The sequence below is a fragment of the Sorex fumeus genome, unplaced genomic scaffold, assembly GCF_029834395.1.
Source record: "Sorex fumeus unplaced genomic scaffold, SorFum_2.1 ptg000038l, whole genome shotgun sequence".
Lineage (NCBI taxonomy): Eukaryota > Metazoa > Chordata > Mammalia > Eulipotyphla > Soricidae > Sorex > Sorex fumeus.
Genome location: NW_026606095.1, coordinates 2,627,706 through 2,648,116, shown reverse-complemented (window position 1 = coordinate 2,648,116; position 20,411 = coordinate 2,627,706). Strand labels below are relative to the sequence as shown.

General features: G+C 40.1%; 1 protein-coding gene across 8 annotated transcripts in view; it reads left to right on the top strand.

The window, feature by feature from the left end:
- The window catches only part of LOC130027974 (transducin-like enhancer protein 4), a 154,316-nt gene that overhangs the window by 70,484 nt on the left and 63,421 nt on the right, over positions 1 to 20,411 (top strand). For 4 of the 8 annotated variants that reach the window (XM_056118732.1, XM_056118736.1, XM_056118738.1 and 1 more), the window contains 2 exons: positions 10,083 to 10,287; positions 11,497 to 11,513. In XM_056118732.1, the coding sequence (XP_055974707.1) occupies positions 10,083 to 10,287; positions 11,497 to 11,513 (222 nt within the window). The remainder of the gene's footprint in view (positions 1 to 10,082; positions 10,288 to 11,496; positions 11,514 to 20,411) is intronic. The other 4 variants (XM_056118737.1, XM_056118733.1, XM_056118739.1 and 1 more) reach the window with 1 other exon arrangement.

The window sequence follows — 20,411 nt, the reverse complement described above, 5'->3', positions numbered from 1 at the left end:
CCCCAGCCCCACCTGGGTAGTTCCATTTCTGAAAACTTAATTATTAGGGGCGGCCTCCAAAACAGTGCTCAAGTAGTGGTCTGGGGGCTACTCCCAGTGACACTTGACCAATAGGCTGGTTGACTTAGTGCTGGGGCTCCCGCAAATGGTGCTGAGGATGGGACCAGGTTCTGCAGCCTCTCCCCAGCCCTAGGGAACTTTATTAATGTGCTGTGGTATGTTGAAAATTGTTGCTCTCCACGGTTCTTACATGGTCACAAGTTTTCCCAGTAAGCACACTTTGAGTGTATTATCTTGTTATCACTCTTTTTTAGCCTGGGTAGTTTTTTTGCTTTCTATCTGGGATATCTCACCTTGCAGACTCACCTTGCACTTTCCTTTTGATTTTTAAAAATTAAATAAAAATGGACCAGAGAGATTATTAGGGCTCTTGCCTTGCACACAGCTGACCCAGGTTTGGTCCCTGGCAATGCATGTAGTCAGTCCAAGCCCTCCAAGAATGATTCCTGAGCATCAATCGCTGGGCATCACCCAGAAACCAAAAAAAAAAAAAAAAGGTAAGCCAAAACACAATGGTAGTGTACTCATTGCTACTGAGGTTAGTGTTCTTTTTTTGGTTGTTTTTAGGATTCTTTCACTATTATAATAGCACAGTGGATATGAGGGGTGATATGGTTTCTGGTGGCCATGTACAGAAATTAGGAGACTTGTGTGGACTTGGGACTCTTCCCTTTCCAAGCTCCAACCTGGGCATTAGCTGTGCTGACCAGGCTCTGGTGTTCAAACAGTTGGACTCTTTGATTATTAATAATTTCTCTTTTTGCTGACAGGCAAAAGATATCAAAAGACATTTTCTGTGCATTTGATTCTTTATGGGTACTTTTCTGCCCTTCATTGAAAACTGGAAACTTCAAGGAAATAATTGTTACAGAAACTCCAATAAAAAGTTATTAATAGAATTGATGTTCTGCCTACCACTGATTGTTGCATATATTTCAGTAATAATTGCTGGCTATTTTTCAAAATTAAATTAATGATCTTAATGGAGTACTCACCGAAGATTTAAAGTTCACTCCATTTCAGTGTTTATTCTTTGAATAGCCCATCAAGGAAACATTGTATTGTAGTTGAGACAAGAGTATTTTGTTTTGTTTTAATGAAATAAAGCTCTTGAAAATAGTAATGGACTAGGAATCTCAGTGAATAATTATTTTCTAAGATCTGTGGCTTTCTTGGGTATATGCATGTGTGCTTGCATTTATTTTAATGTTGAATGAGCACCACGGTATATGCTTTTCTCTTTAATTAGGTAGTATTTTTTTTCTTTTAAGGTGACATTTTTAAAAAATACAGGTCATTTATAATTAGAGTGGTTATTCATCTGAAATACTAGTAACTAATCATAAAGTTATATGGTCATCATATGTTTTCCTCTTAACTCTTTTAAAAGAGTTTTGGAGACTGGGAGATTAATAGCAGTAAGATGCATGCTTAGTATGTATCTTGACCTGTGTTCAATTTCCAGAACCATGTAGTCGCATTAAGCATCGCCACAGACAGCGCTGGACACCCAGCATCTACAGGGTGGCCCTGATAGGGCCCATCTTTGGCCTTGCAGGACCCAGGCTGTGTCTCCTGCCCCAGCCTTCATGATGGTTTGCCAAGACTCGCTAGGTGGGCCTCAGATCTTCTGAATACTGCTTTGTAGCAGCTTTTTCCCCATCCAAAAAAAGAGTGGGGACCAATGATATATGGGACCAAGTGATATATGACCACGTGATGTAAGGTTTTACATATAAGTGTTACTGTAGAATAAGTAGTAATGCCTTACAGTTTATTACTCAATAATATAATGGAGTGGAGATCACAGCCATCAGAAGATACGTTGTATTAAGACCATCAGTAAATATGTTAGGTTGTGTTGCTTTCAGAAAGTTTCCTGAATAATAAACCAAGAAATGAGATGGCCTGAGTTGTTCTCTGTTAAAGCAAGACTTGTTAGAGATTTATTTTTATATGGAATTCTTGAATATTTGAAATTTGATGACTACTTTTTTAGTGGAGGAAAAGGTAAAGTTCATTTTAGCTGTGACTAACTGCTTTTAAAGGATCTCTAATAGTTTGTATTATGGACTAATCAAAGGGTATTATCAATTGTAATGTCATTTGCACATTACTTTTAGGCTAGTGTCTCAGAAACTTACTTTCTTTCTTTCTTTCTTTCTTTCTTTCTTTCTTTCTTTCTTTCTTCATTGAATCACCTGAGAACAGTTACAAAGTTTTCAGTGTTTGAGTCTCGGTCATACAATGATCAAACACCTACCCCTTTACCAGTGCACATTTTCCACCACCAAAACCCTCAGTATACCCTCATCCCACACCCTCCCCCTGCCTGTGTGGCCGATCATTTCCACATTGCTCTCTACTTTGATCACATTCGGTATTTCCACACCAGTCCCACCATTGTTATTTGGAATTTTCCCCCAGCACTCAGACATGTCAAAAGGGCAGCATTAGACAAATTGTTTTCTGTTCCTGGTTATGAATAGCATATGATCTTGCAATTTTTAAATTTTAATAATTAGGCCTGGGGAGATTTCTACCAAGAGCCGCTCAGTTCCAAGATTCGTTTGTGTGTCTCTGGGAACATGGCCATTAAGAATCTTAATAAGTAGCTGGGGGCCATTCGTGGGTGGCATCTCAAGGTCCCATCAGGGTGGTGGAGGAGAAGGACTGGCTCCTCCCCTATCCCGTGAGGCCTGGTGTGTGCCATCACTGCTGGCCCATACCTGGATTTTCCAATGAATTCTGGAAAATGACAGCCGCTAGGATCACCAGGGAACAGGCAGAGGGACACTGTCTGCTCCTATCTGGGGTAGCCTGGCGAAGGTGGCCTAATGCAAAGTCTAGAGGCATTTCTGCCAAGAGCCGCTTGGTTCCAAGATTCATTTGTGTGTCTCTGGGATCATGGCCGTTAAGAAGCCTAATAGAAGTAGCTAGGGCCATTTGTGGGTGGCATCTCAGGGTCCCGTCGGGGCAGGGGAATAAAAGGAACTTTAAAACGACCAAAGATAAAGCGGTCTGTTTTATTAATAAAACTCACTATAGCATTTTGTGAGGCAAGGGGGAACCCACACCTTATGGTCCTCTGGACTTACTCCTGGCTTAGTTTGTAGGTGTCATTCTGGGTGGTGCTTGGGGTACTGTATGCAGTGTTGGGGATCAAACTGGCATCAGCCACATGCAAGGCAAGCACCTTAACCACTGTACTCTTTTTCCAATGTTACATTTTTATCATACCACTTTTTGGTGACTTATTTAAAAAGCTAACAAGGACCTTTATAAAAATTGCTCCTTTCTACAGAATGTTCTTCTGTTTATTTCATTTTTAGAAATATGCTGCACATATATTCCGTGTACATGTGTACATATATTCCATGCACATATATGTACATATTGCATGTACATATACCTACAGAATGTAGCTATAGTGGGTGACATTCTGTAGATATAGTGGGTGATCTGTAAAGTGGGTTCTGTTTTTATCACCTAATTTCAAATCATAGTGATATGATTGTAATTTGAATGAAATTTTAAAATTTGTTATAATAACAGGTGAATACTTAACACTTCTAAAGCACAGTGTGGCATGGTAGGATAGATTTAGTGGGAAATCAAGCAAAATCAGAATGTGTACTTAAATAATAATACACCACTGTTAATTTTTTAGTTTTGATAGACTCTGTGGTTTATAAGTTGGCAGTCTGGCTGCCTGGGAAGGATAGATAGGACTTTTTCATTTAGTAGAATTTCATTATTTTTTTAAAATCTTATGTAAATGGTCATATAACAATAGTGATGAATTAGTTGCTTAGGGTATAGAGAGGTCTGAGACTAATCTTTTCTCTCCAGTCATCCAATCTCTTGGGAAAGTCAGGGTGATCTTATTCATTCAAAGATGAGTATAGGGACTGGAGAGTGAGTTCAGCAGGGAAACACTTACCTTGCATGCTGCTGACCTAGGTTCAATTTTCAGCACCTGTTTGGTATCCCAAGCCCTCCCAGGAGTGAACCCTAGCACAGAGCCAGGAGTGAGCTTCGAACGTTGTCAGGTGTGGCTCACACCCCTCCCCACTCTCCCCCCAAGGGGTAGAAAATACACAAAAGATGAATACAGAGACTAAAGAGAGATAGTATAAAGGATAAGTCATTTGCCTTGCATATGGTCCACCTTGGTTTGATTCCTAGCACCCTATTAGCTCCCCAGACTCCACCATAGCGATCTCAGAGCAAAGAATCAGAAGTAAGTCCTAAGCACAGCCTAATCCACTCCCCCCTTCCCCGAGTGAAGGTCAAAGAGATGCCCAAAGGGCTGGAGTACATGCTTTGTAGGAGCCTTGAATTCCATTCCTGTCATCACATGTCACCCTGTCACCTTTAGTACCTCAGGAAATGATCTCCAAGAACTCTCCAGGTCATAGCCCCTGAGCATCACTGAGAGTGGTGCACAGCTACACCCTCCTCCCCTCAAAAAAAAAAAAACCTCTTAAAAACAGGTGAGTAGTATCTTTATGAGAGACCCATGCTAATGACAGGAAAGCGTGGTCAGATACAGTAAATGAGAGATACTTCGAGAGATACTTGGAGTAGCCATTGCAGAATAGGTGAAATGAGACCTGTGGGAGGATAGGGGAATACAACTTAAATATCTAATAGGGGTTCCAAAAGGTGAGAAGAGGTGGAGTTTACAAAACCAGATTACCTGTGGTGTTGCAGGATCTGCTCACTGGAACAGAAAGGAGCTAATGGAGGCTTGTGTTATGAAAGAATGGGGTGATAAGGCATGCTAATATGGTGGCAGGAGAAATATAAGAAATAACCACAGTACAAATAGACAATTGACAAGCTGAGTGCTAATGAATCTAGAAGCACAGGTCTATAAGGATTTTAGCCAGTGAAAGTTATGTAGAGATTTGTATTCAACATTTTCATTTTAAAGTAGCGTTTTGTAGAAAAGCTGACAAGAAATCTAGGGGCACTGCACCTGGGAGACCAAAATGTGGGAGTCGTTTTTATAAAGATGGGTGGTGCCAGAGGGTAGCAAAAGGTTTAGGGTTCCTTCCCTTGATGGAACAAGAGGAGAACAAGTCAAGAAGACACTCAATGCCTGTAAAAACTGGACAGCAACATGCAAGAAAATGGGCTCAGATCTGTACCTAACATCATGTACAAAAGTAAGATCAAAATGGATTAAAGATCACAGCATCAGACCGGAATCCATAAGATACATTGAAGACAAGATTGGCAAAACCCTCCACGACATTGAAGCTAATGGTATCTTCAAAGATGTCACCCCATTGGCCAAGCAAGTGAAAACAGAGATAGACAAATGGGACTATCTTAAACTAAGAAGCTTCTGCACCTCCAAAGAAACAGTGACCAAAATACAAAGACAGTCTACAGAATGGGAAAGGATATTCGCCCAATACCCATCCGACAAGGGGTTGATATCAAGGATTATACCAAGCACTGGTTGAAGTCCACAAGAAGAAAACATCCAACCCCATTAAAAATGGGGTGATGAAATGAACTGAAACGTTCTCAAAGAAGAAATCTGAATGGCAAAAAGTCACATGAGAAAATGCTCTACATCACTAATCATCAGGGAGATGCAGATCAAAACAACAATGAGATATCATCTCACACCACAGAGACTGGCCCACATCCAAAAGAACAAAAGCAACCAGTGCTGGCGTAGATGCGGTGAGAAAGGGACCCTCCTTCACTGCCAGTGGGAATGCTGGCTGGTTCAGCTCTTTTGGAAAACAGTATGGACGATTCTCAAAAAATTAGACATTGAGCTTCCATTTGACCCAGCAATAACACTCCTGGGAATATATCCCGGAGAGGCAAAAAAGTACAGTTGAAGTGACATCTGCACTTGTATGTTCATTGCTGCACTGTTCACAGTAGCCAAAATTTGGAAAAGAACCCAAGTGCCCAAGAACATATGACTGGTTAAAGAAGCTTTGGTACATCTACACAATGGAATACTATGCAGCTGTTAGAAAAGATGAAGTCATGGCATTTACATACAAGTATTTCTACATGAAAAGTATGCTAAGTGAAATGAGCCAGGAAGAGAGGGACAGACATAGAAATAACTGCACTCATCTGGGGAATATAAAGTAACAGAATGGGAGATGGTCACCCAAGAATAGTTGAGGTAAGTACCAGGAGGTCTACTCCAGAGCTTGGAAGCCAGCAGCACATGCTGGAGGAAAAGGCAGCTCAGATAGAGAAGGGAACCCCAAGTAAAGGATGTTTGAAGGACTCTCTCAGGATGTGAGATGAATGCTGAATGTAGACTATAGACTGAACACAATGGCCACTCAATACTTCTATTGCAAACTACAAGACCCTGAAGGAAAGAGTGAGCAAAAGGGAATGCGTTACCACAGAGACAAGGTGGGGTGGGGGTGGGGTGGGATGTGGAGGTGGGAGGTCTACTAGGATCATTGGTGATGGAGAATGGGCACTGGTGGAGGGATGGGTACTTGACCATTGTATAATTGAAACCCAAGCACTAAAGTTTGTAAGTCTACAACTGTACCTCATGGTGTTTCAGTAATTAAAAAAAAAAAAAGAAGACACTGAATACCTGTAAAGGCAAGACATGACAGTGATTGTGATGTTTCTGAGGCATAGGAAGTGAGTTTCAGCAAGGAGGCTGTTCTTGGTGGCTGCAGATATGTCTGAAATCTTGAAATAGTTGCTGTCTGACTGGTCAGTTTTATGAGGCTACTTAGTGGGCTTAGACCTCAGATCATGGGGGTTAAGGAATAAAAGCTGTGGTGTGAGGCTATGACTGGATAGGAGGGGAAAACTAAGAAGTAGATGGGGAATTATCCTAGTTTTTAAAATAAGTATATATTATAGGGCAGTAGATGAAGAGGGCAAAAGAAGGTCATTTCAATTAAATTTAACAAGTGTTTATTAAGTGCCAATTATGTGCAAGATGTTATTTTAGGGGCAATGAAAGATGTGATACTGTTTTTCTCCCTACCTGCCCTTGAAGAAAGGGGCTCTGTCAGGTTCTTCTGACTTTAGATAGCAATTCATCCTAAGCAGAAAGTTGGCAGAAGGGCAAATTCAGTGAGAAAAATGGAAGGTGAAGAGTTGGAGAATTCAGGGAGCAGTAAAAAGAAGGGAAGGAAAGATGAAAAGACTTGTCAGGTGCAGTGAAGTCCATCTGGAGAGGGCAAAGGGAACTGTCCTCTAAGATGATAAGGACGTCGAGGCTTGAAGGTAGTTGTGAAGTTATTTGGGGTATTAAGGCGGAGTGAGGAACTTGAGGAGTTTTTATCATCTAATGATCATCTTATGACATATATTTAAACTCTGAAAAGTTTACGGTCAAATGGAAAAATCTGAGGTGGTTGGTTCTTTTTGTCCTGTGAGGGGGAAAAAAATGACATTCTTTAATCATTGGATGAAATGCTTCTGGCTGCATTTTACACATTTATTTGATAGCGCCTAGTAAAATTAGACGTTTTTAAAATTGCTCCCATTTTTGTCTCAGTGCCTGTAGTTAGGGCTTTTGTGAAATTAAGTCTCTCGAAGCTTGGAGTCCCAGAAAAGGGTGGAGGAGCGGGCTCTGTGTATCCTCTTAAGAAACACTGAGGACCTCATACGCATCACAAAGTATTTGTGATTTACTGGAAAAGAGAAATTGGGCGGTTTTGTGGCTATTTCAGATGCACAAGGTTTTGAGTTATGTTTGTAACATAATTCCCTGTATCATCTCTTCTTTGTTTTCCTTCAGAGGTGTTATTTTCTTTCTTCTTTTTTTTTAGGGGGGGGCATACCCTCTGGTGCTCAGAATCACTTCTGACAGGGTTCAGGGTACCGTATAGGGTGCTGGGAATTGAACTTGGATTGGCCGCATGCAATGCAACCACCCTACCTGCTATACTGCCACTCTAGTCCTAGTAGATGTGATTTTCTACATATTCAGAACATCGAATGGTGTTCTTATAGTTTTTGATCACCAACAAAACGAGGAATTGTGAACAGAATTTTTGATTCCTTAAATGAAGAAATGCATTATTTTTGGATAACTAATTAGGATGCTGTGGTAGTACTATAAGGATGACGTTTGGTTGGTGTAGCTTCCTGGATCACTGCACAGATTTTCTTCCTGTATGTAAAGTTTTATGCCTTTAAAGTGGCAGTTATTTTATTATTCTTAAACACATGTAGCCAGAAAATTGTAGGTCCATCTCTAAAAGGAACTATTTATTAGTGTTTTACTTGGACTTTCATGCTCAAACACAGGAAAACAAGGGAAGGGAAGAGAAATGCCATGAAAGTCACTGTCACTGTCACTGTCCTCCCGTTGTTCATCGATTTGCTTAAGCGGGCCCAGTAACGTCTCCATTGGAGACTTTTGTTGTTACTGTGTTTGACATATCAAATACATCACGGGTAGCCATGAAAGTAGTGTGTAGATAAAGTAATCACTTATTTTCTCAAAGTATTTCAAAATTTTGAAAAATTGTTTCAGCATCTTTCTTAGCAGTGAAGAAGAGAAAACTATGCCACCCCACACTTTTTTTTTTTAAACTAGTTTTTGCGAAATCCTACTTGGAAAGGAAAATCTTGAATAATATAATTTGGCTATCAGAGGATGTTGCTGAATGTGATTTACTTGAAGGCAACAACTAACATGTAATCACTTACAAAGTTAGTCTGAGAATTATTCAGTACTTGTTCAAATAGAATTTTGTGACGCAGGGGCAGGAATTAAAGGGACTCGTCTGGAGGGATATAGTTAACTTAACATCCTCAGTGACTTCTGTAGCCAAGCTTGATGTGGCCTCGGCTGAGGTCAAGCACTCCAATCCCAGCCTCTCAAGGGCTTTCTCCATGTGCTGCCAGTGTGCTGGTAAAAATGACTTTAAACTCTTGTCAGCACGGTTACTGGTGCATGCATCCCAGCCCCACTCAGATAAACCTGTCACAACACAGAGGCGGTTGCTAGAGAAGAGTACAAGGGCAGGCCTGGAGCTTTTCATTCGAGCATCACTAAACGTGCACAGAGTGCCCAATTATTTCAGCATTATTGAGCAAGCCTACAGGAGGACCCAAGCCTTGCTACATTAGATTTTCTTTAGTAATTTGCTCAAGTACCGCTGAGGACACTTAAAGGGCTTAAAACGGTGGCTGCAACCAGTTTCCTTTTCTGGGTTGTTAATTCAGGTTTTCTCTTTCAAATTAACTCTCACTGCATGCTGTGTGGCAGTTCTGGGAGAACTGCTTAACACTAATTTTCTCAATTTTCAGCCTTTTTTTTTTTTTTGGTTCGACATAACTGCTTTAATAGTCACGTATATGTTTTGATTAGAAATGTATGCTAGCAGGGCCTTCTGTTGGGTAGAACAAAAACAGCTGCCTTAAAGAAAGATGGAAAGATTTCTGAATTTCAGCTATTAGAAGTTACTTAGATCATTTCACCACATAAAGTTCCATTTCTTTTTGCGTCACACCCGGAGATGCTCAGGGGTTCCTCCTGGCTCTGCACTCAGGAAATCCCCCTGGCGGTGCTCAGGGGACCATTTGGGATGCTGGGAATCGAACCCGGGCCGGCCGCGTGCAAGGCAAACGCCCTACCCGCTGTGCTATCACTCCAGCCCCAAGTTCCATTTCTTTCCACGACATTGCAGAATCCCCAAAACCAAGGTAGAAACATACATATTTTACATATCTTATTGAGCTCTCTCCCTTTTCTTTAAACCTGTTTGTGAAGATGGGCTGGAGAGACAGTGCAGGGGTTCAGGTGTTCGCCTGTCATGCAGATGACCCCATCCCCCACACTCACCCTCCTTGGCGAGCTACAAAGCCCCCTTGCACAGAGTGGAGAGTCTCTCCAGCTAAAATGATCAATTGAAGGACAAGTGGATGAGCAGTGGGTGTTGAATTATCTATTTTCCCGTCAGCCCTCCCACCCACTTTTTTTTTTCGTTTTGGTTGCGGAAAGGATAGAGGGGACAAGTTCAATATCTTGGTTTCATTTCTCGCAGCAGCAGCAACTCCAGGCCCAGCATCTATCACATGGACACGGTTTGCCAGTGCCTCTGACCCCACACCCTTCCGGGCTGCAGCCCCCAGCCATTCCACCCATCGGGAGCAGTGCCGGGCTCCTGGCGCTCTCCAGTGCCCTGGGGGCCCAGTCCCACCTGCCCATCAAAGATGAGAAGAAGCACCATGACAACGACCACCAAAGAGGTGAGTGATTCTCTCAGGCTGGCAGATTTGACTATCTGTTGCTGAGTGTAGGTTCTCAGGTGGGTTTTTCTGTGTCTGGATTTAATTTTACCAGTAATTACGTAGGATTTCTGTTGGAGGGTAAATCAATGACTAGAACCAGGGTTTTGGTCCAGTGATCGCTGGCAGTTGCACTCTCCAAAGACAAGAGAGCCTGTTTCCTGGATCTCCGAATTTGTTAACCAGCAGTGAAACCCCAGAATTTGCTGTTTATTAATAGTGATAGTAATAACTAATTTTAACCGAATCCACTTGGGGGCAAGTCTTTCTGATAAAAAGGCTTAAGTCGACAGTTTGACAGAACTGTTTGATAAGTTAAAAGCAATTTACTTATGAGTAGGATTAGCTATAGAGGACAATTTAAAAAAAAATCTCACAAGTATGAAAACAATTTCAGAAGTCTAAGCAGTTGAGGTAGTACACTTCAAGTCAGAAATCTTTTAGTTTACCTATGTTTTAAATCCCAGTTTGTTTAGAAACATGAATTCATCCTTTAAGAACAGTTAATGATAGATATTTATGCAAGGTCAGTTAATGCTCCTTTAGGTTGGTTTCTTCATTAAAATACTTAACAAAATAAAGGAAAATGTTGATGTGTCCCTATGTTTGTATAGTGCCTCCTAAAAGTATTTATTTGCTAATGGTAGAAAAACAAATGAAAAACTTTCCCCTATCATTCTTTTGTGGGAATTTACTTAACACATGGGTGGTTCATTGGTAGGAAGGGTGTGGTTTGTTAATTAAAAGCTCATGTCTACTCTTGTTTCAGTGTTATTACCATGAATTATCATCTTGGGTAAATGATTTTTATCACATATACATGAATTTCCCATCTCTGATGTTATAAACACTGTAATGTTTGTCATCCAGTTATTGTAATATTATGGTGCAGAGCTGGGTCATGATTATAAGCACTTTATAAGTGGAAAAGTTGATAGAGAATATGACATTAATATACAGCTTTTCTGAAACTGCATGAGTGATGGATGGGTGTTTTGTGAATCCCATTGAATGGTATTAATAATTAACATTGAAAATTGAGATCTATGTTATTATTATTTAATAGATAACATCTGAAAAATATATGTATTTTGTGTAAACCGACTTGTACTTTCTTTTTAACTCTCTTCCCTCCACTGGATCTGTGTGTTGCTGCTGTTCTGCCTATAGACAGAGACTCCATCAAGGTAGGACTCAAACTCACAGGTGAAGGGATGTCTTTGAACAGCCCCTAATTTGAATAATTTGGAAAAGTTTTGTGAACTTTACTATACAGTGGCTAGTTCTTTTTTTTAAAACCTGTTTCTTAAAAATAATTTTTAATTTAAAGAACCATGATTTATAATTATTGACATTTGAGTTTTCGGCATATAACATTTGAACACCAACCCCGCCACTAATGTCAGTTTCCCTGTACAAGCATTCTCAAAACTCCATACCCTGCACCCTGCCACCTTGGCGGGTACATTACAAAGTTTGGTGGTTGCAGATTAGATCTCATGCTTGTTGTTGAATCTGTGCTTTGGATATATATATACACCTTCACATCAGCTGTATGACTGAAGCCCCAACCTCTGACCTAATACTTTAAAAAACAGATTACTTCCAGAAGTGTGGTTGAGCTTATGTGCGTGTGGGGGGTGGGGGAGGGGGTGGACACATTTAGCTATGCTAAGGGGGATCACTCCTTGCTCTGTGCTTAGGCATCACTTCTGGCAGTATTCACGGGACCATAATGTGCCAAGGACCAAACTGGCATCATCAGCCATGTGCAAGGCCAGCACCTTAACCTTAGTCCTCTCTTTTCCCAGATATGTTTTTAAACTATTGGTCCCATTTCTTTATCAGAATCATATTTTTAAATCGAGGTTGAATTATTAGATCTGACTTGCATTCATCATTTATTGTGTCTTGCACTATGAAAAAGATTAATTGCTTTTCTTCAGGTATGCCATGGTAAATAAGGATGAGAGGAAACAATAAAAATACATGTTTAGCTCATCTTGTGGAGAAAATAGTTATATAATTTTTTAAAATCAGTATTTGCTTAAGAGCACTTTTCTACACCAGAAAGAATTTTTTTTATTTAGTAATTAGCCTTCTTTTTATGGTTTATTGGGTTTTGGGCCAGGGCTGGCAATGGTTGGTGGGGATGGGGGGTGTTTCCCTTCGAGCTGCGATCCGGGGTCACTCTTGGTGGTCCCAGGGGTGGAACCTGGGCTTCCACAGGCCAGGCACCCGCTCAACCCTCTATGCTCTGTGCTCTGTCCTGTCCCTTTTCTTTGGTTTCCCACTCGTGTTTCCTGCCTTCCCTGGCTTTTTAATAGATAATTTGTAGGGGCAAAGGAGAGTGTGTGGCATTTAATGATCAGGATATCTGTGTGACATCAGAGTCGGTTGTGGTAAGGGTGCCTGAATGAATGTATAGGTAGCAAACAAGAATAACAGGTTACTAAGCAGGAAATGAACAGAATATGAAAATTGCTTGATGACCTTGAGCTTGGCATACACCTCTGTTACATATTGCATTTTGTATAGATTAGAAAAGTCTCAAGCATAGGTGCTGTTGGTTCCTTTTCTGGGATTTTACAGCAGTTGAATGTGTAGTGTAGGGAGACTTTCATTTCTTTCTGCTTTAATGAAGTGACATATGTGAAAATTAAACTCTTACCTGAAACCACCTGTGATGGTGTTGACCACCTCATTATTTTATTTTCTTTTACAATAAAAGGGAAGTGTTTTGTATTTTTCCAAAGCCCTTTGGAAGACACAATGTTTATCTATTTTATCCTCCAGAAATTTTTGTGATTTGAAGGAACATCTGCATGCCTATAGAAATGTCAACATTTACGGTTTGAACCACACACATTGATCTAATTATGCATTTTCAGTTTTATATTTTGTTAATGTGTAGATTGAAATGAACTCTTAACTGCATTAAGTGTTCCATACACGTGTAGTTAGGAAGTAATAACTAAACGCATTTACTGGAATTAACTGATAGTAGCCCTTGAAAAGTCTAATTATTTTGAAGCCATGGTATAAACATTCCTTGTCTTCCTGTGATAAATACATACTCTTCGGTGGACCAGTGAACTAAACAGAAACCTCCTGTCTTGTCCCACTCACAGAAGACTATGAAAATATTTATACCCCATTGCACTTTTATGTCAGCTACATTTTACATTCCCTTGTACAAGAGTAGGGTGTATGTTAAGGTCATTTGGTATGACTCGGAGAGGGAGGATCTATGTAGCCAGTGGAAAAACGAAAAAGAAAATGGAGCCGGATGATTTTGTCTTGACTTATTCTGGACTGGGAGCTTTGAATAGATGTTTTTGTTGGCTACTACTCTCGGATTGGAAGTTGTATCATTCACATTTAGGGCCGTCCTGTTGCTTTGCGAAGTGAACTAGTTTGCTAATTTTCATAAATGTGTTTGTTCTGTGATGCTCAGGGAAGCAGTTAGTTGCTTGTTCCATTGATCATCCTTTTCCTGCTGTAAGTAGCTCCTGGTTAAGAGAGGCTTTTTATGACTGTTTGCTGTGTGGCTTGAGTTGGTTTTTATCAGCCAGAGTGTGCCAGTTCCCTGCAGCTGGAGTCAGACTTATACGAAATAATTTATTCGTGCAGGATAATGCTCCTTAACATTTAACAGGTAATGAACGTGACATAAATTTCCTTCTTGCTTTTAATTTTTCCCTTTCCTCTTCTAATGTGCAAACAGGCAGCTCTGGTGCTCTAAATAATAAGTAATTTTTGGCCATCTGTCAAAGGGAAATTTCAATACAAATTTAAATTAATGGTGCCTGAAATTTTTTATAGCTCCTCTAAAAGCCTCTAATGTGCAGAAAATTCTGAATCTGCTGGTAGTAATTAGTGTTGCATGTAATGAGGATGTGGGCAATGTTATACAGCCCCAGTGTAACATTTTGATATGGTAGCAAAATTTTGATTTATGTAGATTGTAGATAGATTTAATTGTGAGAGATACTTTAAAATGTTTTCTTGATGTTATAGATTATTAAACGGGGCAGATTCCAAATAACTCATAAAGTAGAAACTTAAACTTACAATAAAGATTCAGGTAATTAAGGTGCTTTACCTTCAGGTGTGAATTAAAAGGAAAGAAATTGTTAAAGTCATTGGATTTTTTTTCCTGTTTTCTCTTGGAAGTTCTTTGGCCACCACACCACACACTGTTGAGTTTTATTGACCTTGATTCTCTTGCTCCAGTTGGCAAGTCCATTCTTCACCCTATTATTTGCAGGTGTGTATGTAGTCCGAAACAAGGGTAGAGGCTGTAACTGTGGACCTAAAGGAAACAGCATTGTAGGAGCCCAGGTATCAATTTATTTGCTCATGAAACGCTATAATGGTGAGTGTTTGGGTGCCTTTAATCACTCCATATCCCCCAAGTAAGGCCTTCATTTGGGGATTGAAAATAGCCAGGAACAGATCACCACGGTCCATTCTCTTCTCTGATGATAGGCTCAGAAACCCAAATTTAGCTCTCTGAAAGGCTTCTGTTAACTTCTCCTGGATGGCAGTGCTTGCTATCCTCTGGAGTGCATTGAGCCAGTTTTGTCATCCCATGCAAAGTCACAAGTGAAGCCCAGGAAATGTTTTCTGTGGTGATGTGATCTTCCAGTGCTGGTCCCTCCCTCCTTAATGAGAGCTGAGGAAAACGTTTAGTTCTAAAGTGGTAACTAGGGCATTCCCACATTGGCTGGGAGCTTCTTAGTTGCTGGAGATACCAACTCATGAATAGTCATTAGGTTCTTCGCATTACTCTCGGCTTTCATCGGGGTGGCTGAAATGAGGGTAATGATTCAGAACAGTGAAGTCCAAATTGCCTAAAACCTGGTTAGGAACTGAGTCTTGGAAATTAGTATATTAGCCATCTCTTCCTATAGTATCTACAAAGTCCTAGCACCTCCTCGCAAAAAATGCAAATAGCAGAATTTACTGTCAACAACTATTGTTTTAAACTTTATGACTCTTTCCAAGTGCGTGTTTCCAGGCGTACTTGATTATTTCATAATTTATTTTAATGTATTTCATTGGCCTTTCTTTTGTTCTTTTTCTTTTTTCCTTAAGTCTTAATGGAGTGATCTCAAGCCAGGTATTGTCTTAGATACAACTAATAGATCACTATGATAATCCTGAAACTCATGTATACAGGAGGGAAAGGAAAACATGGTATGTACATTTTAGTTTGAAGACCTTATAAGAGGATTAGCATTTCTGTCTGTAAAATACGGTATATTGTACTTGTATTTTCCCCTTAATGTGATGGTGTTTTGAGTTCTGTTGTTTTATTTCGAATGTCTTTCCCAAAGTTTGAACTCATGACTAAAGTAGGTAGTGATTTATTTTCAGAGGAAGGCTCCTGGCGAGAGTTAGGGGTTCCGGTAGCCTTTCTTGGCAGGCTGTGCAGGTCTGCGTGTTCATCAGTGTCTCAGCTAGCAGTGCACATGGAGAGTCACGAGGTGCCGGGGCCAGGATGTGGTGTCAGGTGTGCACTCTTTAGTCCTTTGATTTCTTGCCCTCAGTCTGCCACGATTGAATTTTATAGTTCTTTTTAATTTTTTTGCTAGTATAAATAAGGATAGAACTGCACTTTATTTTTTCTAAAATTGACTGTAGCACTGTCCTCCTGTTCATCAGCGGGCCCAGTAACATCTCCATTGTTGTTACTTGTTGTTATTTGTAACTTGTTTTTACTGTGTTTGGCATATGGAATACCATGGGTAGCTTGCCAGGCTTTGCCGTAGGACGCCAGGTTCTCTGAGAGGAGCGGAGGAATCGAACCCTGGTTGGCATGCAAGGCAAACGCTCTACCCACTGGGCTATCGCTCCATTGACATATACTTAAAAAACTGCTTTTTCTATGGATTTTTAGTTATGTTTTGTGTCCCTCCATCCTATCTAAATTCTTTGTTCTTGGATTTTCATTATCTATCCATTAGTTGGGGCTAAGGCAGTGCCTTTTTATTCTGCCTCATCTAATTTTGTTTTGTTTTGTTTTGCAAAATCTGTGTAGAAAGATTGAAACACCAAATCTGTGGTGATATTATGTTGGCCATAAAGCTTTATCAGTGGAGTTTCTGTGTTTAGCTTGAAATGTATACTTAAAGCCAGGAAAATGCTTTCAGTGTGTTATAGGTCAAAGTGGGTTTTGAGTCTGAATAAACAGAACCATTATTTGTTTGTTATCCCACTTTATATATTAAGATTTGTCAAAGTGTCTCCTGTGATCAGATCCCCCCTACCATGCCTGTTTCTCTCTTCTCAGGGGATTATTGGAGAAGAGTCAGGCCTGATCCTTAAAGATTTCTTTGACTTCCATGACATGTACTATGAAGGAAAATAGCAAAGAAACTTGAGCCAGACACAAGAAGGAGGAAAGTGATAAGGTCCAGGAATTGTTTTAACACTCCTTTTCCCCATATACCTGTTTAAGATGGGAATGTTCATGGTTTTACCCTTTGAGGGAAAAAAAAATGAAATTTGTTTAACTATAGACCTTTGTTTAACTAAAGACACATCATAAAAGAATAAAAAGTAATGGAAGGTTAGATTTAAAAAAGGAACACAGGAACTCAGGAAAACACTTAAATGATTTTTATTTTTATTTTATTTTTTTGCCTTTCGGTTGGCGTGATAGCACAGCGGGTAGGGTGTTTGCCTTGCATGTGGCTGACCCGGGCGACCCGGGTTCGATTCCTCTGTCCCTCTCGGAGAGCCTGGCAAGCTACCGAGAGTATCCCGCCCGCACGGCAGATCCTGGCAAGCTCCCGTGGTGTGTTCAATATGCCAAAAACAGCAACAACAGGTCTCACAATGGAGACATTACTGGGCCCGCTTGAGCAAATCTATGAACAATGGGAGGACAGTGCTACAGTGCCTTTTGAGTCATACCCAGCGATGCTCAGCGATGCTCCTGGCTTTGCGCTTAGGAATTACTCCTGGCAGTGCTTGGGGGAACCATAAGGGATGCCGGAGATTGACCCTGGGTCAGCTGAGTGCAAGGCAAACTCCCTACCCACTGTACTATCGCTCGGGTTCCAAGGATGTCTTTTGAAACACTGGAAAGCAGAACAGAAAAGCAAAACAACAGCATTGGAATTAAACAGTAATAGAATTCACATTAAATTTACATATCTTCTTGGCTCCTGTCCTTCCTCGTAGCTATCTGAATAAGGGCCGTTTCTTGGATATGTGAACTTTTCCAGCCTAATCTCAGGAAATAAAAGATGAAACCTTGTCGGCGCTCGGCCTCTCTTGTCTCAGCCACTGCATCCCCACAGACAGGTCAGAGTTGATACTGCAATTGTGAGGGTAGTGGCATAAGAGGGAATAGTCAGGGCCCTGCCCCAGGTCAGCTAGTCAGATCTGTCTGACAGGAAAAGATTTTTGGGTACCTAGTCTTGTTTTTATTATCTGATTATGAAGTATAAGTCACTGCTTTAAAGTAGAAATAATATTACCAAGGTCCTCTGTAAATTCAACATTGAGGTATAGGAGCTGTTGATAGGTAGCTACATTTTTAATGTATTCCTTTGTTAAACTTTTTAAAGTAAAAGGTATGCCTTTTACTTTCACTTAAATATGTAAAAAGATGGTTTTCTAAATCACTTAATCACTTAATCATTTCCTCGAGCGGGCACCAGTAACGTCTCCATCTGTCCCTGTCGTGTGCTAGTGTAGCCCAATGGCATCTGTTCGCTCCGGGAACATGAAGGGCCTCAAACCGATCGTTCATGATCTTGACGAAGAAGTTGACCATCTGGTAGGTGGGCAGCCACGCGGTCTTTTGACATCCCGTGGAATCCAGTCAGTAACAGCTCTAGTCCAGCGGTCGTCTTTAAATCTCATTACGTGACCAGCCCATCTGATTTTCGATTGGCAAATGAGACAGCGTCCCTGATTCTTGATCGTCGACGGATGTCAGAAAGACGGATTCTTTCTCTCATTTGAGTGAAACGTGATATTCCAAGCATAGCTCTTTCTGTTCTTCTTTGGGAGACCTGAATAGCGTTCTCATCTTGTTTGCGTAGGGCCCAGGTCTCTGAGGCATATGTTAATGCAGGAAGAACAGTGGAATCAAAATAAATCTAAATAAAACATTTTTATAAAATATTTTCAGTTGCTTAATAAAGATAATTTATGATTAAATCCAGATTCTCCCTATAAGCAAACTACAATTATTTGAAATAATTGGACTGTTTGAAATGGAATCCAGCTATTCCATTTTGTTGTGTTATTTTATGCTTCCCTTTTGGTTGAAGAGTTAAACTCATTTTTAGGGTTTCACCTATTACTGACATGTTGAAGAACCTGGGCCAGCCTTCCTGTAAAAGGACCTAGGTTCTAGACATGCTTCTTTGTGGTATGAGGGGCACTTTCTGCTGAACCATGCCCAGCAGTGCCTTAGGACTAGACGGAGAGGTAGGAGAATCAAGAGTCTATTTGCATGACCATTCTGGTGACACACTGTTTAATGAAGTTTACCAACAATAACCAAGAGATTAAAATACTTTGCTAATCACCAGTATAAAGCATCTTATTTGTATGTTTTAACTGTTAAGCACAAAATGATCAATTTGAAATCCACCGCCAACTTTCTAAACCTATGTATTACTTTAGATAGACTTTTTAAAAAAATTTTTAAATTAAAAAAAAAAACTCGTTTTTGGTGGGTTACCATGTACATGCAAGGCACTTGCTTTTCCAGTGATCTTCATTCTCAACCCAATACAGGCTTTAAAAAAATACATTTTTTTAAATGTAGACTTCAATATGTGTGTGTGTCTGTGTTTGTGTGTATAATGTACATATGGATGATAGCTAACCAAGACACCATGTGGCCCAGCAGACAAGTTTTATTCCCATCAATTTTTAACACATTAAAGGCAAAACTCTTCATCGTTGTGCTACTGTGTAATAGAACTGAATCAAGGATTAATAAGAGGGTGAGCAGAATAGAATCAGAAACATCTTCATCATGCTAAGAATTCTCACTCTCCTAAGTAAGCTGATGTTTCAATGGGAAAGTCACTTAATTCAAGACTTCTTACATTGTTCAGTCTCATTCCAAAATGAATTTAACAATAAAAATCTTACAGGGTATATTTCAGCAATGACATTGACCATAGTATTAGCCAATTAATATAGCAGTGACTGTATTTCGCTTGAGATTGAATAGTAGGAAGATCACTTTAATATTTGCCTACCAAGCATTTAATATTGAATTCTTAAAATTGCTTTCTGAAATAACTAATTTGGGAATAAAATGGTCATTTGAATGGTAATTTGAAGCCAAATTTTTGGCATTGCTGTTGCTTATTCTTTGCATACTTTTGGAGGGGTGGGGTGGGGTGGGGCTCCCATTCCTATTATGTATTTTACTTTTATCAGAGAAAATCCAGAACTTTATCTTTGGGTTTATGATGCAGTAATCTGCTGTTCAGGGTTAATTGGAACCTGCCTTTAGGCACGTAAGCTGTGTGAAATGACAGATACACTAATACTGGAAAGTATGTTACAACTGTCAAGCCGATGAGTATCTTTAGTAGAACTGGTCCTTAGGTAGCAAGTATGAATGAATGATGGATGTGGCTGCAGTGAGGGAGTGCAGTGCTCCTGTGCTCCACCCTCCTCATCTTTGGCTGAGACAGAACAAACACTGCCTACCAAGGGGCAGCTTCTTGGTCTGCCTTGGCCAGCTTAGGTTTGATGTGGGAGGTTGAATTCTTTACCTCCATCCCCTTAACCCAACCAGCAGTTTCTCCCTTATGTCCAGTGTCGCAGCTTATTTGATTAACGTATATTTTTATCTCTTACAAAGGTATTGCATACAAACTTTGAATTATTTGGAACTTAGAGAGCCCCAAGAGGGATTTAAGTGTTGTAAATGAGGAATTTCAAAAACATTTTGAAATTTTTTTGTTTTGCAGAATGTAGATAATTCTTCCAAAAGAATTATTGCAAAGAAATACTTACATCTTGGTGTGTGTGTGTGTGTGTGTGTGTGTGTGTGTATGTATGTGTGTTTTAATAGTAAAATCTGGGGAAATTCT